Raw genomic sequence first — 25,928 nt, 5'->3', positions numbered from 1 at the left:
TTGGAATCATACACACACCTGATATTCTGCACGCTATTAGCCAAGAGGCCTGTCACGCCGGTCTCTAGAATTCCACCACAGACTAAGACATCAGCCATATCACTTTAGATCTAATCATAAAATGGACAGCTGTTCCAGCTTTTAATGCTTAATGTACTTCAAAGTTTCCAATGGGAACCTGTCTTGAGTTATTGGGGATTGTAGAGTTAGTGTGCTGTGGTTAACCATTGTGTTCCTACGCTGAAGCCTTCTTCGGGGCAGGAACCAGATTAACTGTGTTGGGTAAGACATTCTTGGTGTTCCTTTTATTACCACCACAAAGAAATACTGAAGCTTGGGGTAGTATTGATAACTAAGGTCTCTTTGACAAGCTCACAATGTGCGCATCTATTGAGGCCGATGCACTGAGCGGGGCGTTCTACAGCATCCCTGGTATGTGAGCGGTACATGGTGGGGAACCCAGGCTACATGCATGTGAGTACAGCTCAGCAGAAGCACCCGCCCGGGCAGATTACCTTGCTGGATCCCAATCCTGGGGTTACTGCGCGGCCAGCATTCAGTGTGACCCTCAACCAACTCTACTTCGGCACAGGAACAAAGCTCACAGTGCTCGGTAAGAAAACGCTTCAATCTGCATATACGCACGGTAAAGGGATTTTATAGCATAAACCTACACAAAAGCCTCAATTCTCTAAATAATCAACATAAAAAGCTTCTCCAGCTGTTGCAAATGTCTCCGTAGTAGTAGAGTAGTAAGTGTTAGGCGGTGTGCCTTTTTGATTGTATTTGTAAGAATGTAAATGCATTTGACAGTAAGTGAAGAGGTGTTCTTAACAATGTGATTGTGTTTTGACACTTACTGGTGCAATTATGCAAAGATCGGAAAGGATTCCGAATCATTTTCTAAAAGGGGAGCATTATGAAATTAAAACTATATGCCCCATTGATAGAGCGGACCCGTGGGGTCCTACATAATCCTTCATACCATGGAACTGGAGGTCCACAGTCAGTGTGGCCCAAGTGCATGGAAATAACCCATTACTTCAGCACATCCCTAAGGATCTACCCCCCTAATCCAGCACATCCCTAAGGATCTACCCCCCTAATTCAGCACATCCCTAAGGGTATACCCCTAATTCTGCACATCCCTAAGGCTATACCCCTAATTCAGCACATCACAAGGGAAATACACCCCTAATTCAGCACATCCCTAAGGATACACCCCCCAAATTCAGCACATCCCTAAGGATCTACCCCCCTAATTCAGCACATCCCTAAGGATATACCCCTTATCCCTGTTAAAAAGTGTGAGTGACCTTCACAGCACCACTGAGGACGCGTCCTAGCGCTCACTCATCAGGGTGAGACCAGCACAGAGGATTAGATTTCTGACAACACATGCAGATCAGCTATCTCAAAAGTGGTCATATTACAATATAGTCCGACTGGACCATATCTTTATACCCGCTGATAGCGATTTCTGTCTCAATAGCACCGGCTGTAGTCTGCCTAACTACCACAAATCAATTCAGAAGAAATAGTCCCTTTACAATCAAGCAACGTTTTAAATATTAATATGCTTCTAAGGAGGAGCCTGAACATGGAATGCTCGGCTTGAGTACTAATGCGCCCTACAATCCAAGAGTAACCGTCACTAAGCGCGGTAGGACTGCCACGGGTTTGTGAAAGGTCGTCCTTTGACCTGGCGGGATTTCCATTTTGAGGAGGTAAAGCAAGAAAGAAGGGGCGAGTGTTCTCCCCAGCCAGGACGCTGGGGAGAAATGTGAGAGCTGTGAGGGGGAAGTTAGCAGAAGAGGCGAACGTGATATGGGCAAGTGTGTGTAGGTAAATTCAGAAATTAGAAGAGAAAGGTACAGCTAGGTTTTGGGACAGTAGTAAAGTGCTGTGTTCTGGAGCTGGGTCTGTCCAGTATTTTGGAAAAGGAACCAAAGTGTCAGTTATAGGTAAAAAAACATGTTTTATTTTTATGTCTGTCTTTCGGTTTTTTTTAGATTACCCCAAATCTCCACTGCAAAACCCCAAATGTGGGGGGCTACTAGAGTCTCTTATGGTTCTGGGGTTTTGGGGACCATGCAGGACTGTAGGTGTTTTTTTTTAAGCCGTATATCTTGGCGCAATTGCTGTGGTATGTCTGGCGAGGGAGGGTGGTGTCTGCCCTAGGTGGCAGGGTCTAGATTCTGGGCAGTTTCAGCAAGCCCCTCTGCCCCCAGTCTACAGTAGATTTCGAATTTAGAGAAGAAAGCTTTTGAAAGTCTGGCCATAGGGGACCTATTTCTGTTATCACAGCTCAGATAGTTTCCTTCAAAGGATTTTCAGACCTAGCTTGTGCAGGGTGGGGGGGGGGCATGTGTAGGGTAATATGGGCGCTTTCTTTTAATCTCTCAGGTATCGAATAGAACGATGATTGTACCCCAAAGTCAGAGGGTTTTTGTCGCTTTTCAAAAATTGAATATCCCCTGAATGTGTGTTATGTCAACACTTTGAAACCCGCTGATACCAATTTGGAATTGATTGGGACAGTCATGGTATACAGGGGTGAATTGGGAAATCTAATGAATTAAAGGATCACGATGAAAGATTCCAGCCCAGGGGCGCGGTGTTTCCCTGAGGACACCAAAGCCAACCTCTACCCAGGTTTTAGGACGGCCCTCACTCTCTGTGTTCTGGAAGCTATGCACTGTATTTTGGTCCCGGGACGAAACTCACCGTTCTAGGTAAGACATGCATTGTACATCTCATGGAACACCTGTGTTGAAATAGGCAACTTAGTCGAACATTCAAATTTGAACAACTTTCATTACTATGAAGTGCTCGATTTGAGCACGGTGGGTTTAACCTTCACCCCAATGCTTTGGAAATGTTCAGCTATTTTAACCGTCAGTTATATAGCTCACGCATTGAATAAACCACGGCACTCAAAGAACAGTATAACTTTGTTGGAGGGAATCTTTTTTTCCCTTGACACCCAACAGATTGTTGGATAAAAATGCAGTTATTTACAGCGAGGGAGAGTAAATAGGAGCAGTGACTATTGATATCCATTAGTGCATTTATAAATACACTTTTAGGGAAAATGTTTGTCTTTGTAAGAACAGAAGTGTGGTTCTAAGACCCAGCTGCACTCTGTGCAGTCTGCAAACATCCTTCACTATAATCACTTGTAATCTTGGCTTTGTAATCAATGAAAACCAGTTTTCATAGGTAATATGTTCACCTTAAGGGAAAGCTATTATGAACAATTCATAAAAGAATTTAAAAACATATGCACTCATTTTATAATATTTTTAGCTATAAAAATAAATAACACTAGGACCCGTTTTTTATGAAGTTCTGAAACAAAGACCTGATTTGCAATGTATTTTCTCTCCCTAAATTTACCACGACGTGTCTTTTTTCACGGGAGCATGTTGGCGTGTATGTGTGTGAGTTTGTGTGTGTGCGCACACGTCTGTGCACATGCTTGTTTATCAGCCTGTCAAAAACATTTCGAAAAAATGACTTTAAATCATGTTGGAGTATTTAAGTTGTTACATACTAGCATGTTTAAATCCGTGGAAAGAAAAAAAGAAGGGCACACGAAATGTGATGACAGCGCTGGAACTGTTCTGTTATGATTAAACCATCTTGTGACATGTAGTCCAAGGTTTTATAGGTGTGTTTTTACAGTTTAAAATATAAATGCGAGTGAGTTAGACATGAAACATGTTACATGTGATAAGCCTTGTTTAACAACAAAATGTCAGACTAGCAATGCCGGCAATTCATGTATGTGGGGGTTTAGCTGAAGAATAAAAGTATCCCTGAGGCAGTGAGTGCATGGGAGGCGCTGAGCCGGACACTGAAGGAGTCTGGCAGCAGCAGAGGGGAGCATCAGTGCTGGGCGAGCAGAATCAGAATGGGAACACTTGGGGGTTCTGGCACTCTAAGTGAGTGGGTCACCGGTGGAAGGTGATTACAGTGTGATATTCATGTGGGGGGGAGATCTGTGAGGGCAGGTATGTCTAGGGCAGCAGAAGACTTGCCTCTCCACCCTCCTTCCTTTCATGCTGCTACTTTCAGACAGGGGTCGCGTGATCTCCCTGAAGCATCTTCTCAGCAGCTGAAGAAACGTGCAAAGCGTGAACAATGCATGCAAAGCGTGAACAATGTATGCAAAGCGTGAACAATGCATGCAAAGCGTAAACAATGTATGCAAAGCGTGAACAATGCATGCAAAGCGTGAACAATGCATGCAAAGCGTGAACAATGCGTGAACAATGCATGCAAAGCGTGAACAATGCATGCAAAGCGTGAACAATGTGCACTTGATACGGTTTAGAACATCACAGATGCAAATACCTTATATTAGAGATATTTAAGAGTGCCTCTCGCATCCACCCCTCAAAATGTGTCCAGAATGTAGCAGCAAATGCCCTATGACCCCTGGTCCCCGCCAAGCGGGGTTGGCTGCTATTGGGTGGTGGTTCCACCAATCATCATGCCTGCTATTATCAAGGCCTTCTATTTCTAAACATCAATTCCAAGAATGTTGGCCCTCACGTCCCCTAAGATTGACTGATACATTTGGGCATTTCAAGGGATCCGTTTCTGCAACCCATGCTCAGGTGACCAAGCCTTCTCCATGTGGGCAGTCATACTGTGACACCAACCCACGTGATACCTAAGACCACACACAGTTATCTGCTTTCCATGGACTGGTAAACACAGGGCTCCCCCATAGAGTGGGTCACGCTGTATTGTCTTGTCTGGGTAGCGAGGATGGCCAACCAGTCCCCACCCATTTAGCACATACTATTGAAGATCTAATAGAGGGTTCCCATGTCCCAGAATGCTTCTCAACATGCCACATCATGCCTGGCTTGGCACATAGCCCCTCACATGTTCTGTGCTGAGTACATCGTTACGTTCATGCCGAGCTGACTTGCGTAGGACCCTGCAGATCACATACGCCATATTGGACCTTCTCATGATATGTCACTGGCATGGGTTTAGTTTATTCAAGTCCAGAACAATTCAAATGTAAGATTGACTTCAGTCAATCTAATGTATTTCAGTACAATTCCAGGAAGAGGAATAGATCTCAAATGTACCATTGGCCAGCACATATATCCACACAACTGTTGCAGATTGCATAATGTCTTTCTTCAAGGTCTAGCATATAGGTTAGCTCTGAATCCATGGGTGAAGTATGTTCACCTCCTGCATTGATTAAAGAGTGGAATATAGTCATCCTGACTACGGCAGTGACTGTATGGGCTATTTTGGAGAGCTCACGTTTAGTAGATACTTAAGCAATTGCCGGCCCCACCTTCAGCAAGTCCGACACATGATACGAGGCGCTAGCAGAAAATAACAGATTCTTTGTTGTGACTTTCAGAGGATGGGCTCAACGTCACCCAACCGAGCGTGGTCCTTTTCGATCCATCGCCGCAAGAGTTACGAGAAAAGGGCAAAGCCACGCTGGTGTGTCTTGCCACCAATTTCTACCCTGACCACGTCACATTGAGGTGGTCTGTGAATGGTGTGGAGACGACCACCGGGGTGAAGACCGATGACTCTCCCACCCGGGGCAGTGACAGGATGTACTCCCTGAGCAGCCGACTCCGGCTTCCGAAGAGGGACTGGCGGAACCCACACAATACCTTCAGGTGTAGCGTGTACTTCGACCCCAAGAATATCACAGTCTCCAAGGAGACCAAAGGCCGCGAAGGTAGGTTCAGAGTAAACGCTTGCATATTTTATCTAACTGTGCCCTATTCAATAATTTAATGAAAATAATTCCTTCTTTTTAAAAGGAGTGCATGGGGTTGTCATATGAATTCAACCTGGTAGGTAGGATGGGGATTTTCTTGCACATTTTTACAAAATGGAGTCCTAAGTACCTTCAACTGTCTCTACCTAAATATCTCCCTTCTCGAGCTCTTCGCTCATCTGCCTCCAACTCCCTTAGGGTCAGTCGCTTCTTCAAGCAACGAGTTGGTGGCAGATTACTCTCTTCAGCAGGGGCCTCTCTCTGGAACAGCCTCCCTCCCTCCCTGAAACTTGAGGAGAACCATCTCTGGTTCCGGAAACACCTCAAGACCTTCCTCTTTGCTCCTGCTTTCTCTCCTCCTCTCCCTTGCTGAATTCCTGACCGAAATTGCACTGGCTACCTGGCCACCCTTTTGATCTCTGGCCCAGGCCCCGTCAATTACCCACCTGCACTGCCTCGCTGGCAACCCCTGCCCTTGGGGACCGTTTTCTGTATCCCTTCAGTCCCCCACCAGCACTTACGTCTGCACTTCCTTGCACTTGCCTCTAGCTGGCTGTTTATGTGTCATATTTATTCCGCTTATAATATGCTGTTGACTGGTTGATTTTTGCCAGTCTGCCGGAAGGACCTGTGTGGGTATCCCGCTAAACTTTTTTTTGGAAGTATTTAGTAATTCCCAATGCTTGTTGAAAAAGTACTCTTTAATTCAATTGATTGTAGTGTAGATATATTTATTTATCAATTTACATCTTTCTGAGGCCATTAGCAAACGTTATATCGTCCAATGCATTTCAGTCTGTACTAGACCTTCTTCAGGGACTGTATAAAACGTTGCTTATAATCTTGGACCTTGATTATTTTACTTCCTTGTTGGAGAATCATCCAATTCCTCTGCACTTGAGCGTGCTAATTTACATTTGCTGTTGTCTGTCCTCTATGTGGCTTCCTTTATATCCTGGCAATCTGTCATTCAAAGGAGTATAGTAGCAGCGGGGCACCTTGCTCGCGGTAATTTATAAAGGAAACTCAACCAGTCAACAGCATATTATAATTTCTCACCTCCCTAAGCAACGGGGAGGCATCTGGCGACAGGACCAAATACCTTATCAAGTACAGATTATTTCAACTTTAACAACGTACTGCCCACTCCTTTCTTTTTTGGACAATATTTATTCCACTTCCCATGTACTGCACTTCCCCTCTCCCTTCCCCCTGGGCACCTTCCCTTCCCCCATCCCATGCACTTGCGCGATCTGAATGACACCTGGCCTAGTAAGATCGTTGTTTGTCCTCCCATTGTTCCCACCTTGCCTCGTTGCGCCTTGAAACACTTGTGTATAGGCGCGTTATAAATGCCATAACATATCATATCATATCACTGGTGTATACACTGTTGTGATTTTTTTTTTTTAAATAAACCCGGATGGAATTGCAGTCAGAGATGGTTTATACCGAATGCTTTTGAAGAACATGACGTTTTGGACATTTTCCTTTATAAGGTCAGCGAAAAATAAAAGGCGCATCTACTTATTAAATAAAACCACCAACTAAAACCAACAGACGTGCTTTGACAAAGCAAACTACTTCCAAGGAGCAGTTGGGGTCCGATGTAATGCTCTCCAAAGAAATGAATGATATGACTAAAAATCACCATATCCTGCATGCAGCAACATTGCAAGATGTTCACCCAATGGCTGCATACCCACAATGCATCGCTCTATAGCTCTGAGTTTAAGGTGAACTTTCAACGATCGCCATTAGGTGTCACTCTGGCACGCGTGGCTGGTTTATTGAAGTCGACAATTCTACATTCACTCTATCCAGAAAACAGTATTTAAACTGCTCCACTCAAAGGTTCACTGCAATTTTTACAAAGCCATCATTAATAGAATGTCAAGAGCTCGCACTAAAAATACTTGTTCTCATTGTTAGCATGTTTCTTATTTTTGTTTGCTTTTTGGGGGTATACATTGATTTTTCTTGTTTTCCTGAGTTTATCTGTGCAGTTCAGCATAATGTGTGAGGGGAGGGGGCTTGCATTCACGTTCACCTCCTAGTGCCCCTAGTGCCCCCCAGGGTGCTTGTGCATTGCGCCATATGAACTCTATATGGTGGGCATTCTGGGGTGTGCATGCCAAGCACCACCCCAGCCCATGATGACATGTGTGCAGTCAGATCAAATACTAAGTGGCTTTCTTTATCAAAAGCAGCTATTTTGATAAAGAAAGCCACTTAATTGTGCTAATAGTTAAGCTGGCAATTTTAAAGCTGTAGTAATCACTTGGAGTGTATGTGTTCTCCTTATTAAGAGTGTCACTGTAATCAAACCCTGGAAAGGCCGTGTGCATTATTTTCTGAGTTAAGGTTAGCATTCCAAGATGGGCGGTCTACTCTACTCTTTTGAAACACCCCTCGGGAGAGGCAAACAGGGAAAATAGGATCAGTCAGGGTTCCAGTAGACTTTGCATAAAATCAAGGAGCATCGTGGGAGTGTAAGAATAACTAAAACTGTTTATATTTCACAAATATGCCTGTGAGAAACGCGCTGTGGGACTGAGCCAGGAGGCATATAACGTGCTGTGGGACTGAGCCAGGAGGCATATAACGCGCTGTGGGACTGAGCCAGGAGGCATATAACGCGCTGTGGGACTGAGCCAGGAGGCATATAACGCGCTGTGGGACTGAGCCAGGAGGCATATAACGCGCTGTGGGACTGAGCCAGGAGGCATATAACGCGCTGTGGGACTGAGCCAGGAGGCATATAACGCGCTGTGGGACTGAGCCAGGAGGCATATAACGCGCTGTGGGACTGAGCCAGGAGGCATATAACACGCTGTGGGACTGAGCCAGGAGGCATATAACGCGCTGTGGGACTGAGCCAGGAGGCATATAACGCGCTGTGGGACTGAGCCAGGAGGCATATAACGCGCTGTGGGACTGAGCCAGGAGGCATATAACGTGCTCTGGGACTGAGCCAGGAGGCATATAACGCGCTGTGGGACTGAGCCAGGAGGCATATAACGCGCTGTGGGACTGAGCCAGGAGGCATATAACGCGCTGTGGGACTGAGCCAGGAGGCATATAACGCGCTGTGGGACTGAGCCAGGAGGCATATAACGCGCTGTGGGACTGAGCCAGGAGGCATATAACGCGCTGTGGGACTGAGCCAGGAGGCATATAACGCGCTGTGGGACTGAGCCAGGAGGCATATAACACGCTGTGGGACTGAGCCAGGAGGCATATAACGCGCTGTGGGACTGAGCCAGGAGGCATATAACGCGCTGTGGGACTGAGCCAGGAGGCATATAACGCGCTGTGGGACTGAGCCAGGAGGCATATAACGCGCTGTGGGACTGAGCCAGGAGGCATATAACGTGCTCTGGGACTGAGCCAGGAGGCATATAACGCGCTGTGGGACTGAGCCAGGAGGCATATAACGCGCTGTGGGACTGAGCCAGGAGGCATATAACGCGCTGTGGGACTGAGCCAGGAGGCATATAACGCGCTGTGGGACTGAGCCAGGAGGCATATAACGCGCTGTGGGACTGAGCCAGGAGGCATATAACGCGCTGTGGGACTGAGCCAGGAGGCATATAACGTGCTCTGGGACTGGAGCTCATTTCATTTTTCACAAAACTCACAGCAATGCAAGCAATTGTAACCATAAACCCATATACACTGATTCGGAAAACATCCTAATTATGGTCTTTCTATAACATGTGTGCAGCGCCAGCTACTTCTCGGGGCTTCAAGGGCTCTCTAGGGACTGCTTTACCGATCCTGGGCTGACTTGTAGCCAGGCTCATGGCACATGCCTAGACCTTAACATACGTGTGATTTTATTCCCAAGATATAATCCATGTTTTTCATATTTGTAATTGTTTAAAAGTTACAAAATAATTATGCTCACGTATTTTCTTTTCTTTCATCAGGATGTGGTGGCGTCACACCAGGTTAGTATAACAAACATTTTCTTCCAATTGTTCCTGCAATACTTGAATAGAATCCGCTGCGTCTCTACAGAATCGAGCCACAATCGAGCAGAACAGAAATACACAACCCAGAGCACCAGCGGTAAACGGTTAAATTAGCCATACCTGGCTATGCAGGCAATGAAGGAATGCATCTAGGAAGCGCAACACTCTACGAGGCATAGCACAACTTAAATACAATGATGGCAACTAAAACAGCGTTCTTATATATATAAGCAATTCAAATCCCTCCTGAAGAACCATGTAAAACACAGTATGGTGAAACACGTGTAGAGGGTACTAGCTCAAACAACCAGCCTCGTTATTAAGAGGGTACTAGCTCAAACAACCAGCCTCGTTATTAAGAGGGTACTAGCTCAAACAACCAGCTTCGTTATTGAATGAATACAAAGATTATTTTCTCTATCCTTATTGTAAGAAATGTGAATGAAAATGAACTTATAATTTTCAAACATCCGGGAAAAATAAGAAAAAATACACAACAAAATGGAATGAACCAATTGAAAATCTGAAAAAGTATATAAAAAATGGAATTAAGTAATTCTGAATATTTTTCATTTTTTATTTGGAGCGCAAGAATGGAATCTTTGTGCTCCTTTTTCCTCTACATACCATTTCTGACATTGGCCAGTCGCAATGTCTTAAGCTCCACATGCAGCAAACAAATAGCTCAACACAAGTATAAGCTTCATCCTAAACACCAAGGTAGCTCGCGACAGTTGCAACAGGCTGAACCTTCTTTATAATTACCTTGAATCGAATTAGGAATATGTTTAAACACATGGCTTTATAGTGGCATTCTGTATATATGGGGCCTGGTCTCTTGAGGGTGCTTAGGACCTCACATACATTAGTTCCCAAGGTGGGAGAGCCAGCCAATCAGCTCCCTGCAACCCCGGACAGGAACAGGCTGTGAAAGCCCACATTTGGAGGGAACTGCTGGCTGCACCTCCATTTGACGGTTGCCATTGTTACCCCATGGATCCCACTCACCCTCACACTGAAACCTCCCAGCCCACCCAAACGCCTTGTGCACTTTCCCCTCCTCATGGCCATCTTCACAGCCTGCACTCACCTTTCTACCTCCTTCACCATCCACACCGGATGCCATGAACAGCGACAAGGGATTCGCTCCGAGTACCTCTCACAGTGTGTGGCGGCCATCTTAGAAGCGGCCAACCTTTCCTTTGATGAAGGGATACATGCCTATAAGTGCTCCATCATCAAAAGTAACATTTCAAAACATGTTCTCAAACTATTTACACCCCAAACAACACGTGGTGTGCTAATATCATCCATTCTCTTGCTGAGGACGTTGCTTCTCTCTGGCCTATCGTTGCTTGAGCTAGTGGATTGTCAATGGCCAGATCCACCCGTGAACCTGTAAGCTCATGCTATTTCATGATTTTAAGAGGTAAATGACTTGCGACCATGCCCTGTGAGATATTGCATGAGTAGTATGGGCCATTTCAGCTAAAAAGCCACACATGAAACATGACCACCTAACAGCCATCGCTGGATGTTCACCACAAGTTCAAAGCCACACAGCGATGCAGTGTGAGGATACACATGCGCCGAAAAAAATTGCATTTAATCTCCAGTCTTTATCATTGTCATTAACCTTTAGGGCGGCACTTATTTATTTATTTATTTATTTATTTATTTACCACTTGTAGAGAGCAAACTAATGCCCAAAGGCGTCTAGGCGCTGGGGGAGGCAGCGCTCAAGCTTAAAGCCCGCACATACGCCCAGGTCCTGGGATGACAAAGCTATGCACAAAATAGCGCCGCTCTGTAAGGTAATGATGACAATGATCTCAAGTGGAGCTAGAATTCAAGCGCTCCAGCTAATGTGTTTACCCATAGTGCATTGCGGTGTGGCTCTTGAAAGGAAGTGAACTTCCAAGGATGGCCACAAGGTGGAGCTGTGACATCTGTATCTTGATATCTGAAACACCCTTTCAGTTCTCACATAGCAGGCAAATATTTTTAGTAAACGTATTGCAGGTTTTGGACGCATTCCTACACTACATGCAGTCCATGACACTGTGAGGGGGCCCGACATATTGAGTCGCACAGGTTTAAGGGTTCAATGTTGCCCTGTCAGTGTCCCTACCTAAACTAACTGCATGCCCTCATGTATTATTATGTATTCGAGCGTAAATAGTTTTCGTAAAGAGACGGATAGTGCTATCATGTGGATGTCAAGGCACTATTTAAAGTGTTCAAAAGCGGCCATTCTTGCTGGACTAGAATGTAATTGGGAAATGAGGTACACTTGTGTTGATATGTGTAATGGTTGGCTAAGTACGTATTTAGAAGATAAAGCAATGAGTGAGTGGAAAGAGGAATGAGTGATAGTGGAAATGAGTGGGTACATTAAAGTGGAATTAGTCCGACAAGTGAATGATTGTGGCTCGCATGGACTCGGCAGTCTTTTAAAGCATCCGAGTGTCTTTCACATGTACCGAGGGGGATGGGCGAAATGTGACGCTTACAGGACAGAGCTGCTATGATCACACATAATAATATTGATGCATTTACATTGCAGACTCTTATCGCACGAGTGCAAACACCGCTAAGTTGACGTATTTCCTACTCATCAGCAAGAGCGCCCTCTATGGACTGTTTGTGACATTTCTTGCGTGGAAACTGAAGGTGAGAGCCCCTTGGGATAATTATTTTATGGGGAGTCAGTTTGGAGGTGTCCTAAAGGCGATCTCATCAGTGAATACTTAATTCAACATAGAAGTAGCACCTCACTTTTCAATGTGCACTCCACCTTTCTTGATTCTGAACGCCTAATGCTTTTGACCAGGGAATGTTTAGTAATGTAATATCACCAATACTCCAAACAGTGGGATTTCATGACAGTCCTTAAAGACTTTGGGCCTCATTACGAGGTTACCGACAACCTCGCCTTACCATTTCTGCCGCCTGACGTCTCAGTGTTACCAGGCTATCACAGGCAGCGGTACGGTAAATTGCCATTCCCATTCGACTCCATGGGCAATGGGAACACTGACGCACAGGCACCATTGTAAACGGTACTAGTGCTTCAGTGAATTTTCTGCCCCTGGGGGCCTGAACAGCCGCCAGGTAACACCTGACGGTTGTTCAGTGCCCCTACTGGCAGACTCGGAATGACCCGGTCTGGGAACGGTGTTGGTAACATTGTTTTCGTCACTTTTATTTCCAGACTGGGACACTCGGAACGAGGCTCTTTAGAGTTAGATCAGGGACAGGGCAAGGGTTTTCAATCACATTTTACAATAGGGTGATTAGAGTCATGGTAAGAAGAGACAGAATCGGTTAGATTTCAGTCAGGGAAAAATGTAGTGACAGAGTAGGGCTAGATTAGAGTCAGGGTAAGGGGTAGTGACAGGGTAATTTTAAATTAGTCAGGGTAAGGGGTAGTGACAGAGAGGGTACATTTAAATTAGAGTCAGGGTAAGGGCTAGTGACAGACAGGGTAGGTTTACATTAGAGTCAGGGCAAGGGGTAGTGACAGAGTGGGGTTTGATTAGAGTCTGGGTGATGGGTAGTGACAGTGGAGAGTTAGATTAGAGTCAGGGTAAGGGTAGTGACAAGGTAGAGTTAGATTAGAGTGAAGTTAAGGGGTAGTGAGATGTAGGTTTACATTAGAGTAAGGGTACGGCGTAGATTACAGTCAGGGTAAGTGGTAGTGACTGAGTAGGGCTAGATTAGAGTCGGGGTATAGGGTATTCACAGGGTAGGGTTACATTAGGGTCAGGGCAAGGGGTAGTGACAGGATAGGGTTAAATTACAGCCAGGTTAAGGGGTAGTGGCAGATTAGGGTTGGATTAGAGTCAGGTTAAGGGGTACTGCCAGGTTAGGGTTAGATGTGAGTCAAAGTAAGAGGCAGTGACAGAATAGGGTTACATTAGAATCAGGGTAAGGGGTGGTGATTGGGTAGGGTTAAACTCAAGTCAGGGTAAGGGGTAGTGACACAGAATGGTTAGATTATAGTCAGGGTACGGAGTAGTGACTGTGTAGGGTTAGATTAGAGTCAAGGTAAGGGGTAGTGACATGGTAGGGTTTGACTAGTGTCAGGGTACGGAGTAGTGACTGGGTAGGGTTGCATTAGATCAGGGTAATGGGTAGTGACATGATAGGGTTAGATTAGAATCAGGGTATGGGGTAGTGAAATTGTAGATTTAGATTAGAGTGAAGTTAAGGGGTAGTGAGATGTAGGTTTACATTAGATTAAGGGTACGGCATAGTGACAGGGTAAGGCTAGATTAGAGTCATGGTAAAGGGTGTTGACAGGATAGGGTTAGATTAGAGTCAGGGTAAGGGGTGGTGACAGGGTAGGGTTAGATTAGAGTCATGGTAAGGGGTAATGACAGAATAGAGTTACATTAGAATCAGGGTAAGAGGTGGTGATTGGGTAGGGTTAAATTCAAGTCAGGGTAAGGGGTAGTGACACAGAATGGTTAGTTTATAGTCAGGGTACGGAGTAGTGACTGTGTAGGGTTAGATTAGAGTCAAAGTAAGGGGCAGTGACATGGGAGGGTTTGACTAGTGTCAGGGTAAGGAGTAGTGACTGGGTAGGGTTGCATTAGATCAGGGTAATGGGTAGTGACATGATAGGGCTAGATTCAAATCAGGGTAAGGGGTAGTGAAATTGTAGATTTAGATTAGAGTGAAGTTAAGGGGTAGTGAGATGTAGTATTACATTAGATTAAGGGTACCACATAGTGACAGGGTAAGGTTAGATTAGATTCATGGTAAGGGATGTTGACAGGATAGAGTTAGATTAGAGTCAGGGTAAGGGGTGGTAACAGGGTAGGGTTAGATTAGAGTCATGGTAAGGGGTAGTGACAGAGTAGGTAAGATTGGAGTCAAGGTAATGGGTAGTGAGAGGGTACGTTTACATTAGAGTCAGGGTAAGGGGTGGTGACAGGATAGGGTTAGATTAGAGTCAGGGTAAGGTGCGGTGACATGGTAGGGTTAGATTAGAGTCATTGTAAGGGGTAGTAAAAGGGTAGGTTTACATTAGAGTATGGGTAAGTTGTGGTGACAGGGTAGGGTTATATTAGAGCCAGGTTCAGGGGTATTGACAGGATAGGGTTACATTATAATCAGTGTAAAGGGTGGTGAAAAGGTAGGGTGAGATTACAGTCAGTGTAAGGGGTAGTGACTGTGTAGGGTTGAATTAGAGACATGGTAATGGGTAATGACAGGGTAGGGTTATATTCAAGTCAAGGTAAGGGGTAGTGACTGGGTAGGTTTACATTAGAGTACGGGTAAGGTGTGGTGACAGGGTAGGGTTAGATTAGGGTCAGGGTAAGAGGTAGTGAGTGGATAGGGTAACATTAGAATCAGGGTAAGTGATGGTGAGACGGTAGGATTAAATTAGTGGCATGGTAAAGAGTAGGGACAGGGTAGGGTAAAGTTGCAGTCAGGGTAAGGGGTAGTGACTAAATAGGCTTAGATTACAGTCAGGGTAAGAGGTAGTGTCAAGGTTAGTTTAAATTATAATCAGGGAAAGGGGTGGTTACAAGGTAGAGTTACATTAGAGCCAGGGTAAGGGGTAGTGACAAGGTAGGGTTAGATTACAGTCAGGACAAGGGGTAGTTAGAGGGTATGGTTACATTAGAGTCCGGGTACGGGTTGGTTACTGGGTAGATTTGCATTAGAGTAAGGGCACAGTGTGGTGACAGGGTAGGGTTAGATTAGAGTCAGGGTAAGAGCTAGTGAGAGGCTAGGGTTACATTAGAATCAGGGTAAATTGTGGTGATAGGGTAGGGATAAATTAGAGTCAGGGTAAGGGGTAGTGACAGGGTAGGGTTATATTACAGTCAGGGTAAGTGGTAGTGACTGAGTAGGGTTAGATTAGAGTCAGGGTAATGGGTAGTCACGGGGTAGGGTTAGGTTTGGTTCAGGGCAAGGTGTAGTGACTTGGTAGGTTTACATTACAGTAAGGGTAAGATTTGGTGACAGGGTAGGGTTAGATTAGAGTCAGGGTAAGAGGTAGTGACAGGATAGGGTTACATTAGAATCAGGGTAAGGGGTAATGACAGAATAGGGTTCAATTACAGTCAGGGTAAGGGGTAGTGGCAGATAGGGTTAGATTAGAGTGAGGGTAAGAGGTACAGCCAGGTTAGGGTTAGATTTGAGTCAAGGTAAGAGGCAGTGACAGAATAGGGTCAAATTAGAATCAGGGTAAAGGGTGGTGATAGGGTAGGGTTAAATTCAAGTCAGGGTAAGGGATAGTGACTCGGAATGGTTAGATTAAAGTCAGGGCACGGAACCGTGACTGTGTAGGGTTAGATTACAGTCAAGGTAAGGGGTAGTGACAGGGTAGGGTTTGATTAGTGTCAGGTTAAGGAGTAGTGACAGGGTATGGTTGAATTAGATCAGGGTACTGGGTAGTGACATGACAGGGTTAGATTGGAATCAGGGTAAGGGGTAGTGACTGGGTAGGGTGAGATTACAGTCAGGGTAAAGGTAGGGTTACATTAGAGTAAGTGTAAGGTGTGGTGACAGGGTATGGTCAGATTAGAGTCAGGGTAAGGGTAAGAGATAGTGACAGGATAGAAGTACATTAGAATCAGTGTAAGGGGTGGTGACATGTAGGGTTAGATTACATTCAGATTAAATGGTAAAGGGTAGTGACTGGATAGGGTTAGAATAGAGTCAGGGATATAATAAGGCTCCTGTCATGTTAAGAACTATAGTCAAGGTAAGTCCTGCATTAGTATCAGAGATCCAATAACAAAAATTGGTCAGGGCAAGAGATAGAGAAAAGAGTAGTTTCAGTGTAAGGACAGGGTAAATGTTATAGTCATGTAAGCCAACCTCAGCCCCATGGTGGTGTGTTGTCTGATCAAATGTTCTCTACCAGGAACACCCACATTTTAAACAAATCTGCTTCTTTGTGTGGGGTGGGATGCTCCAAAATAACGACATACCTATTACATAGCACATATTATCTACAGCAGTCTCTTTTGATAGACTGTGCCTGCCATGTAGTGGACCTTTTAAAAATTATAATCCTGGTTTTGTGTTTTTTAAATGTCATTTTGATAACTTTTTACTTTTACCATATTACTTTCTACCTAACTTTTCCTTGCTAATACCCTTTATGGGGGGACACCCACCCCCCTGAAACTCTGTGACCACTTATACCTATCAACCCTCTTTTCCGTCCCCCCTTTAAATACTATTTTTAACTGAAGTCTAATTTTGAATTTTGCCCTACCTAAACTCAAACCTTGAATACTATATGATTGCCTATATTTAATTATTTTGTTCATACTTTTGTTACCCTCTTTACTTTTTGTAATTTGTTATTTTTACCCCTTCACTAATTCTATCTTTATTTGTTCCTGAAATGTAATCATTGTTTACCCTCTTATATTTGCATGTGCAAGAGTGAAATCTCTGCCACACATGGCATTATCCCGGAAGGGGGCACATGGCTCCACCTCTAATACAAATGATGGAGACACAACAAGTGGTAGAATACAGTGATTGCGTCTCAATTTTCTCATTGTCTCCCAAGCAGAATCTGTAATTGGACCAGTGGATAAAGTGGAAAGTGAGGGTCAGGATTCTGATTGAAAAATTAACAATCTATCTATCTATCCATTGATCTATGTATTCTTCATACAAACATTGTATGATTGGCCCGATATATCAAGAGTCGCCTTGATGAAAGAAGGCATTGGCTTCTTTGCCACTGATGAGTGTGGGACATCAATGTTAAACCTCACTTGGTGTCAGGTAAAGATCTGAAGCAAATGAGACCTCACTGGTGTACACAGGGGTGATGGATGCTGACATCCCAGCCCACTATATGTGTCTTGTAAAGATGTAGGGCCTGCTTTACAAAATGATTTTCAAGGGGATTGCCCCATTGTCAGACACTTTTCTAAATCAGGCCATAATCTGCTAATGGAACACAGGAGACTAAAATATCATTTGTAGAACCTTAGCAAAAGCTCAATATTTTGCAACTATGGTCCAAAGGAACATGCCCATGACCTGTGTCCAACATGTGATTCTTAGTAGTGCTGTTTGACAGACCCTTGTATGTGTAAGGACAGGTCTTCTCCTCGATGGCCGTAGGACTGGGATCAGCAACAGGCCTTAATAATAATGGGTCAACGGGACTGGTACACCCTTTATGGAGAGTGTGTAATTTAGCTGGAGAAGATGCTTCAGCTGAGGTAGTTTTCAACACTGAAGTGCTTCACTCAGGTGATTGGATTCCTTTCCAGGTTTTCCCTGTGACTGGCACAAGCTTTCTGTGATATTTGACAATCACTAAAAAGGAACTGAATAGTGTTTGCTGAGCTGCGTGTCATGGGAGAAGATGTAATGCAACGCTCTGTGAGATCCTTAGGACGTGTCGTCAAACATCCACCAGTCCAGGATTTGTCATGCACCAGAGGGGGCAACACATTTTCAAGTGAACATTTCAAATTGTAGAACTGTCACGTTTCCAGGTGTTGATGACCACCAGGCCACCCCTGCAGTGGTATCCAGTGTTATTGTTACCAAGTAATATGTTACCAGGAGACGACATTTGACTAAATTTGCACTCTGAAGGAAATCAAGCACTTACCCCAAATATTCTAAGACAGGAGTTTAAATGAGTAAATACCACCACTCCTAGAACATGTTGCTGGAAGGGTTTTTAGGGCTCTGGAAAAAATAAAGCCCCACTGGCGACGTTTTCCTGGAGACATTTGCACATAGAACCCCCCCACTTTATAAAGGGTTTCTTTGCACTGTTTCGTATCTCGCTGGACAATCACCAATTGCTTCACTGTTCACCTTTGCCCTCCTATGGCATTTGTCTGCAGCCTTGGACCCGCCATTTTGTTTTGGACTACGGCTCCCATCAGTCCTATTAAGTCAACTTAATGGTGAGGGATCATGGGAGTCAAACTCCAAAACATCTGGCGAGTTACAGGTTACAGCACCCTGTCCTATGGTCTGTCCATCTTCCACATCCTCCCCAAAGACATGAAGTCCTAGTGTTTTTCAAAACACTTTGGTGATTGGAGTGGAGGCTTTCCAGTTGCTTTTTGGTGATTTACTACAGTTTAGGACTGCTATCCAGGCATCCCAGTCATGTACATTATTTGTGAAAACTATTTTTTCTCAAATTAAATTTGATGCAGGCTTCTATTTCCGATGATAGATCTAGAATGTGATATATGTAGTTGACAGACATCTCTACTTCCTCTGCTTAGAAACCTCAATATTAAATTAATAAAACATGAATTCATAAATGTATCATTCTGCTTATCCATAGGCTTGCAGAGAGAAGCCCTTCATCTGAATGTACTTTCAGCCAGTGGTGATTCATCCATAACTCCAGCATCAGCGGAAGACACGCCCACCAAGGCTGGATGACCTCTGACATAGTGCTTTGCAAATGTGTGTGCCCTCAGTGTAATAATTCTGCTCTTTTATGCCAGCTGCCCTGTCCACATGTGATCCATTGCACACATAAAGGGTAGATTGGCAAAAGCCTGCTACCTTCCAAAATGCAATTTTATCACCATAAAAAAACAATGTTTTGTCTGCACATGCAAGACAATGGCAGGAAATATATGTCTTAGTAAAGAAGCAGTACTGTCGAATTGGTCTGTATTTGAGATGATCCTTAAGTTGGCTGTTAGGCAAGTAGCTTTATTTGGAGTGGCTGAAATTACCCTTTGCTCTACATGATATTGTGACCACAAACCCATAATAACCTTGAAGCTCTGGAGAGAACTGAAAAGTTACATGGCATCTGAAAAAGAACGATAGGTTCACAAGAGACTCATTGAAGGAGTACCCTGAGTTAATTGGAATGACATTGTAACAGTTTGCACTGGGAGGGAAGGGTTGGCAGATGAGTGTGGTGACAAGTAAGCCCACACAATGCTTCCAGTAATTCCGGTGTCCGTTTTCAGCACAGACAGGGGCATAGCCATCATATGCCAGTCAGGGGTGGTGCACACCACCTATACCAGCTCCCTTTGGTAGTGATGAGAAGGCAGCGGAGCATGTGGCAGGAGTCCGGGAGCCCCCTAGCACAGTTTTTCTGTGCATGGCACATTAGACTACTCCTTGTCTCTATGCACACCTAAATTGCAGTGAGGTTGCCTGGGTTGTTGGACTACCGCTCTGAGAGCATGAATACTATACATAGGACCAACTGCATAAGCTGTGAAGACCAATTGCATAAGCTGTAATGATAACTATGTTTGTATCAATGTATAATGTGCCAACAACTGCTACCACGCCTGTACCTCTGTAACTAAGCTCTTGCAAGTAACAGCGCCTCAATGCCCCTGGGCTGTTTGCGCGCTATACAAATATACATTTTAAAAAAAGAGCCTTGCAGTCACTGCAGGTATCAGGTGTCACAGCAGTGAGCACTTAGGCACATATTTTCAATTACCCATAGAAATAGTGCCTCATGTTTGAGTGGTCAGCTGTGCAGGCTGGGGAAGCTGCTGTCGAATGCTGTCTAGTGACATCCTCGATGTTGCTCAATACCCCATGTCACCTTCGTCTGTACCTGCAGGGCGTTACAGGAGAATGACGAAGGAAGCACACATGAGGGTAAAGGAACTAACTCTTTATTGGTAGTCCAATAACATGAGCCGCACCATGCTCGACATGCACAGCACTCCACAAACGGCCGTTGGTCTCTACCTGCCATGTCAACTGCAGTCCATTTGAAACCCAGGCTGCATTCAACGCTGCACAGGGAAAATGACGCTCGCACCAGAATGGAGGTCAGGTCATGAACCGAACCACTATATACCTTCCCCCTTAGACAAAAAGCTCAACACAAAGTCTTTCAGTTCAGAAAAAACTCTCTGCCTCCTTTCTCCTCATCTTACTCCTCAATTGTCCTACTATTGCCATCCAGACTCTCTTTCCAAATTTAAGCCTGAATTTCTCACCTGTGTTTCTGTTCTTTATTCTGTTCCAGGCATCGAACCCTGATGCTCAACCTCTTCTCCTGGCTCTACTCCAGACTACCCCTGATGTCACAATGATCTTTGCATCACATTCTACAATGGAATTGCCTCCTGGGCCTTCTCTAGTCTCCACTCTAATCACACCACCTACATTGTGTGCAACCTCACCTAACACATTGTCCACAATTCTCCTTCCCTCACGCATTCTCGATTCACCTTCATGACACATACCAACTGTCTCTCGCTCCACTTTATCTCAGTGTCTAAAACTACCACAGTCCCAACAATTCTATGTATTCTCTTGGAACGGACAACTACAGAACACCTTATCCTCTCACTCTAGTATTCCTGACACCATTATCACCCATTTCAAACAATTCGACTTAAATCTGTCTCCTCTCCCTCCTTAAACCACATTTTGTACTTTTCATGGAACTTCTCACCTCTCCTGATCAATTCTCCTATTTTCACTTTAACAGGACCTGAAGTACCTAACCATTCCAGAGCTCACTGGTTTCCTCCCCCTCAATGACATGAACAGCGACACTCCAGTGGTGGAATGTGTTATAGCTCTAAATGCCCATACCATGTATCTCATTACATTAACAATATCTAACTTCAACATTACCACCAACTGCAGTGTCCCTTTGACCATTAAGACGGTCAAGTGGCACAGCGAGTAGAGCGCTCGCTTTGACATCCGTGCAGAGCCTGCTAACGCAGGTTCGAATCCCGGCGGGGCCAAACTCAGCCTTTCATCCTTCCGAGGTCGATAAATGAGCACCACACACCGTGGGTAATAATAAGCAGCGCTCAGATACCTGAGGGTTTGTAGCGCTATATAAATGCTAAATTATTATTATTATTATTAATTATTATTAAGTCTCTCCACCATTCCATTTTGCCTGGGACAGTACAGAGCTTTCATCTCATGTCTGACTCCTGCACTCCTCAGGTACATATCGACCGAAGCTGGCCTCTATTTTCAGTTAGCACCACTGAGGGAAATCGAAAACACCATCTCACAACTCAACTACTGCCTTGGAAGCAATAGCATCAGACGATTCCACACACGCCACTTTTTATGATAATCCATCTGAAAAACATAACCATCTTGCCCTGGTAACACATGTTAAAGGACCAACCATATCCAAGGTTGTGTTGGTATTGTTACTGGACAAAAAGGAGGGTTGACGTTGATATGTGACTTGTCACTTGCCGCACATGGTAAGCAATGAGCCACCATATACCTCACATCATTATCCATGTTAGGCCACCATATGTCTTCCTGGCTCTGTCTTCCTGACTCTCATTCTGTCATGCTCCTCCCCAAATGACCCCTGTGAGCCAATTCTAAAATAATAAATCTCATGCCTTTGGGTGAAAAACATTTTTCTCTTCTGCTCAATGTACCGCCTTTCACCTAATTAAGCAGGCCCAAAAATCCCGGGTATGCCAGAGGTAAAGGACCCACTCAAAAACAGACTCAAAGACGAAATAGACAAAGTGCGAGGCAAAACTTAGCTTTATTATCATACAAATAAAGCAGGACAGAATACAAGCATGTAAATCTTAAAGCTTGTACCTTCAATACATCATATATGACATCATAACAATATCACAAACATCACGGCCATAGGTTTTTTTAAACCTATGGGGAATGGTGATCAGTTAAGGGGTCTAGCTACTTATAGATCACATATGGGTTACACATGTAATTGGGTAAATCATACCTGATGGCTCCACACAAACCACCCTTATTTCAACACGGGTTAAACTATCTAATTTCTTCATTAGGGGATTGGTTGGCCTATGACTCAATGGGAGGCATGAGACTACAGAGTTTAATAGCTTGGCAGTGTAACAAACCAACCATGGACACTTGACAGGGCATCAAGATAGGAGCCGTACAGGGTGCAGGGGGAGAAAGGCCCATGAAGTCTCCTGTGTTCATTTAGCGTAGATACCATCCCTCATCCTAACTCTAGCCTTGGTTCTCATTGCCAGCTACCGTCTGAGATCTGCACAGCTCTGTATTTCTGTGGATTCAGCATTTCGAGGGTCTCTGAAAGTCTTGAGGCCTTGGCCTATTTAAAAGCATGCTGTGGCATCCATTTTACAGAAGATGGCTGCCCAACTGTACCCTGGTTTCTATGTTAGTGAGCTATACTCATGTGTCGTTCATGTTGCATTCAATATATACATTGGTTATGTTAGTGTTCTTCAAGTCTTTTGGATGCAATGTCAATATTTATGAATGCACATTTGATCCAGTGTACATGTTCTTCATGTGGAGTGCATATATACTTCGTGTTTAGTGCATGCACCTACTAATGTTGCAACATTGGCTTGACACTTTTGCCACCTTGAGCTTAGATTGTCAGTATGTCTTATTGTACCTTCCTGGGATAAAGGTGGTTTGGTTGTCTTAGTGAGTAATGATTCTCAAATGCGATATTGGTTGAGTTTGGGGCAGAAGTTATGGTTGATGTATACATATCCCTCCCAACACACCCATAGTTCTTTTCTGACCAGATCGAACTGCACGCTCACCACTATTGAGGTCTTAGACCACCCTCCTTCTAACCTCTGTCATATTTTTTAATCTCAACATCTGCAGCACATTCTTCCTTCCATGTTGCCAATACTAGGACGCCGCCTTTCGTCACTTGTGCTTTTGCGTCCCATAGCTCCACTGGCAATTCATCTTTGTTTTCTACAGGAAGTCGCAACAAACCATTTGCCACAACATTCCTCAACCCTGATGGCCCATTCCTATAACCCAGTGAGAAATTGTATTCTTGCAAGGCTAAAGTTCAACAATGTATTCTGGGTAACACACATACATTCTTGTCTCTCAGTACATACACTAGTGGTTTGTGGTCTGCCTTTATTATAAATGGCACATCCCACACGAAAATAAGTTAAATGGCTCATTGCTCAATAACATGCCAGGGCTTCACATTCAACAGTCAAATAATTCTTCACCACTCCCTGTGAAGTCCTTGAATCAAATGCAATCACAACTTCACAACCATCTCTCAGTTTTGAGAGAACCGCCCATAACCCTACCACATTCGCAACTGTTGTCAATATGGATTTACTACATGGGTCAAACATGTTCAATGCCAATTTCTTATTTAATCTGATCAAATGCACTTGTGTGTGTTTGTGTTCATTCAAAAGAGACATTCTTCCTGAATAATTCTCTCAGAGGAGCACTCACAGTCGTGAAACCCTACATACATTTGAAGTAATATTTAGCAAGACCTAGAAATACCTTAAGCATATCTGTATCATGAGGATCCAGTTCTTCTAACATCACATCAACCAACCTTGTCTTTGGCCTGATCCCTTGGCCATTTATAATATGACCGAAATATGATACTTCCTGTACCTTAGATATACCTTTCTCCTTTTTTACTCTACGCTCTGCACACTTTAGTATATTGAGTACCTTCTTCACACATATATCATACTAGTAAGGATCAGAAGTGAAGAACAAAAAATCATCCTAAGAAAACACCTCACTTTCACAAATTCACCACACCAAAATTCCATCACCCTCTGAAAAACAGCAGCAACCGACACCAGTCCAAAGCCATTCTACAAAATCTGTATACACCAAAAGGAGTCACAAATGAGGTTAGTGCCTTTGAATATGGGTGGAGCTCTATCTGGTGATAAGCACTTGACTAATCTATAGTAGTAAAGTACTTGGTGCTATGCAGGAGAGATATCATTTCTTGTACCTTTGGTAGCGGATGGCGATCTACTCATGTGTTGTCATTCAGGTACCTCAAATCTACACACATCCAAATATTACCATCCATTCTTTTAGCAATCACCATAGGGGACAACCACTCCTCAGCTTCAATTGGTTCTATTATACCACTGCTGCACAGTCTCTCTAGCTGCTCCTTAAATGTGGTCCTTAACATCAAGGCTACTAGTCTTACTTTGTGTACAACAGCTTTTGGCCCTTTATGGAAAATTATGCTGTGGTTTAAATTCTTCAAACAGCTCATCTCACGTCTAAAACCATTCCCAAACTCATTTCAAACATAATGTTCTACAAGCATTACTGGCTCGACGGTCTTTGGGTCTAAAACTATCTCCAAGGTTTTTTGGTGCTTCCTACTTAGCAACGACACACCTTTATCTGAACCATTTAAAATTCCTTCTGTTTCCCTATCTTTAAATTTGATTCCAACTTCCTTGGAACCCAAAATCCTTATTGTCATACCACTATGCCTTTCGGCCATATATCATACTCGTTCAGTTCCAAAAGCATGAATATTATTTAATGTGTCTGCATCAATCACTGTGTATTTGGACCCTGAATCTGCCATCATTCTCGCAATCTGTCAACTTCCACCATGCACCATGGAGCATCCATGGTATCTTCTTCAACAACTGATTCATATCATCTTGAAAAAATGTATATCATTGTTAAGATACCTTATATCTTCGCTATCCCTATTCCTGCACATCTTGGCCAGATGACCTCTTATGTTGTTTGACATGCCCAAATAGGTCAAAGAAATTATCATCATGTGTACTTATACTGGGAAAAATCACGTGTCTTGTTTTCAATTGAACCATCAGAATGATAAAGACTTCAGAATGTAAGATACAAAAAGTAGAAAGGAAAGCACATGCATATGTATATCATGCAAAAGAATCTAGAAAAAACATGTTGTGTTCCATGCCATTTCTTGTTGAATTGCTTGCCTTCGTGCAACTGCATTTTCTTCTCCCAGAATCTTTTTTAATACATATACTCAAATCACATTCGTAGTTGCACAATCTGCTCAATTATTGCAATCAAAAGCCGTCTTATAACTGGGCTGTTCTTTGGATCCTGAAGATAGGTGAGAATATTAACATCTCTCCTAACAAGGGTAGTGTATGAATGAAGTGTAAACACAAAAACCTGCAACCATAAACCTACGTGTGTTAATATCGGCTGTTGTCACATGATTTTTGCCATATATTTTCTCAAAATGAATCTGCGTATGGATCTCTCTTCCAGTCTTTAATAAAGAATTGATGTTTGGGCATGCCGATATGATTTTACTTTTTCAAAGAATCTCCAAATAGTATTTTTATACTTTGGAATTCTCTGCAAATTCATGCACTTCCTGCTAGTATTTTAAGGAGTGTCCAAAGAATTCCAGTCCAAAATAAATGTTTTTAATCACA

General features: G+C 43.8%; 1 gene segment (V, D, J or C); it reads left to right on the top strand.

The window, feature by feature from the left end:
- Nucleotides 1-308: 308 nt before the first annotated feature.
- On the top strand, nucleotides 309-25,928 carry LOC138580102 (T-cell receptor beta-1 chain C region-like). The segment is given in 5 exon segments: nucleotides 309-613; nucleotides 5,399-5,731; nucleotides 9,706-9,726; nucleotides 12,317-12,423; nucleotides 19,058-25,928. Coding segments are annotated over 5 exon segments (654 nt in total).

This window comes from Ambystoma mexicanum, chromosome 3p (genome assembly GCF_040938575.1).
Source record: "Ambystoma mexicanum isolate Mex_15411 chromosome 3p, UKY_AmexF1_1, whole genome shotgun sequence".
In the NCBI taxonomy this organism is placed as follows: Eukaryota; Metazoa; Chordata; class Amphibia; order Caudata; family Ambystomatidae; genus Ambystoma; species Ambystoma mexicanum.
This window is presented reverse-complemented; position numbering and strand designations above follow the sequence as displayed.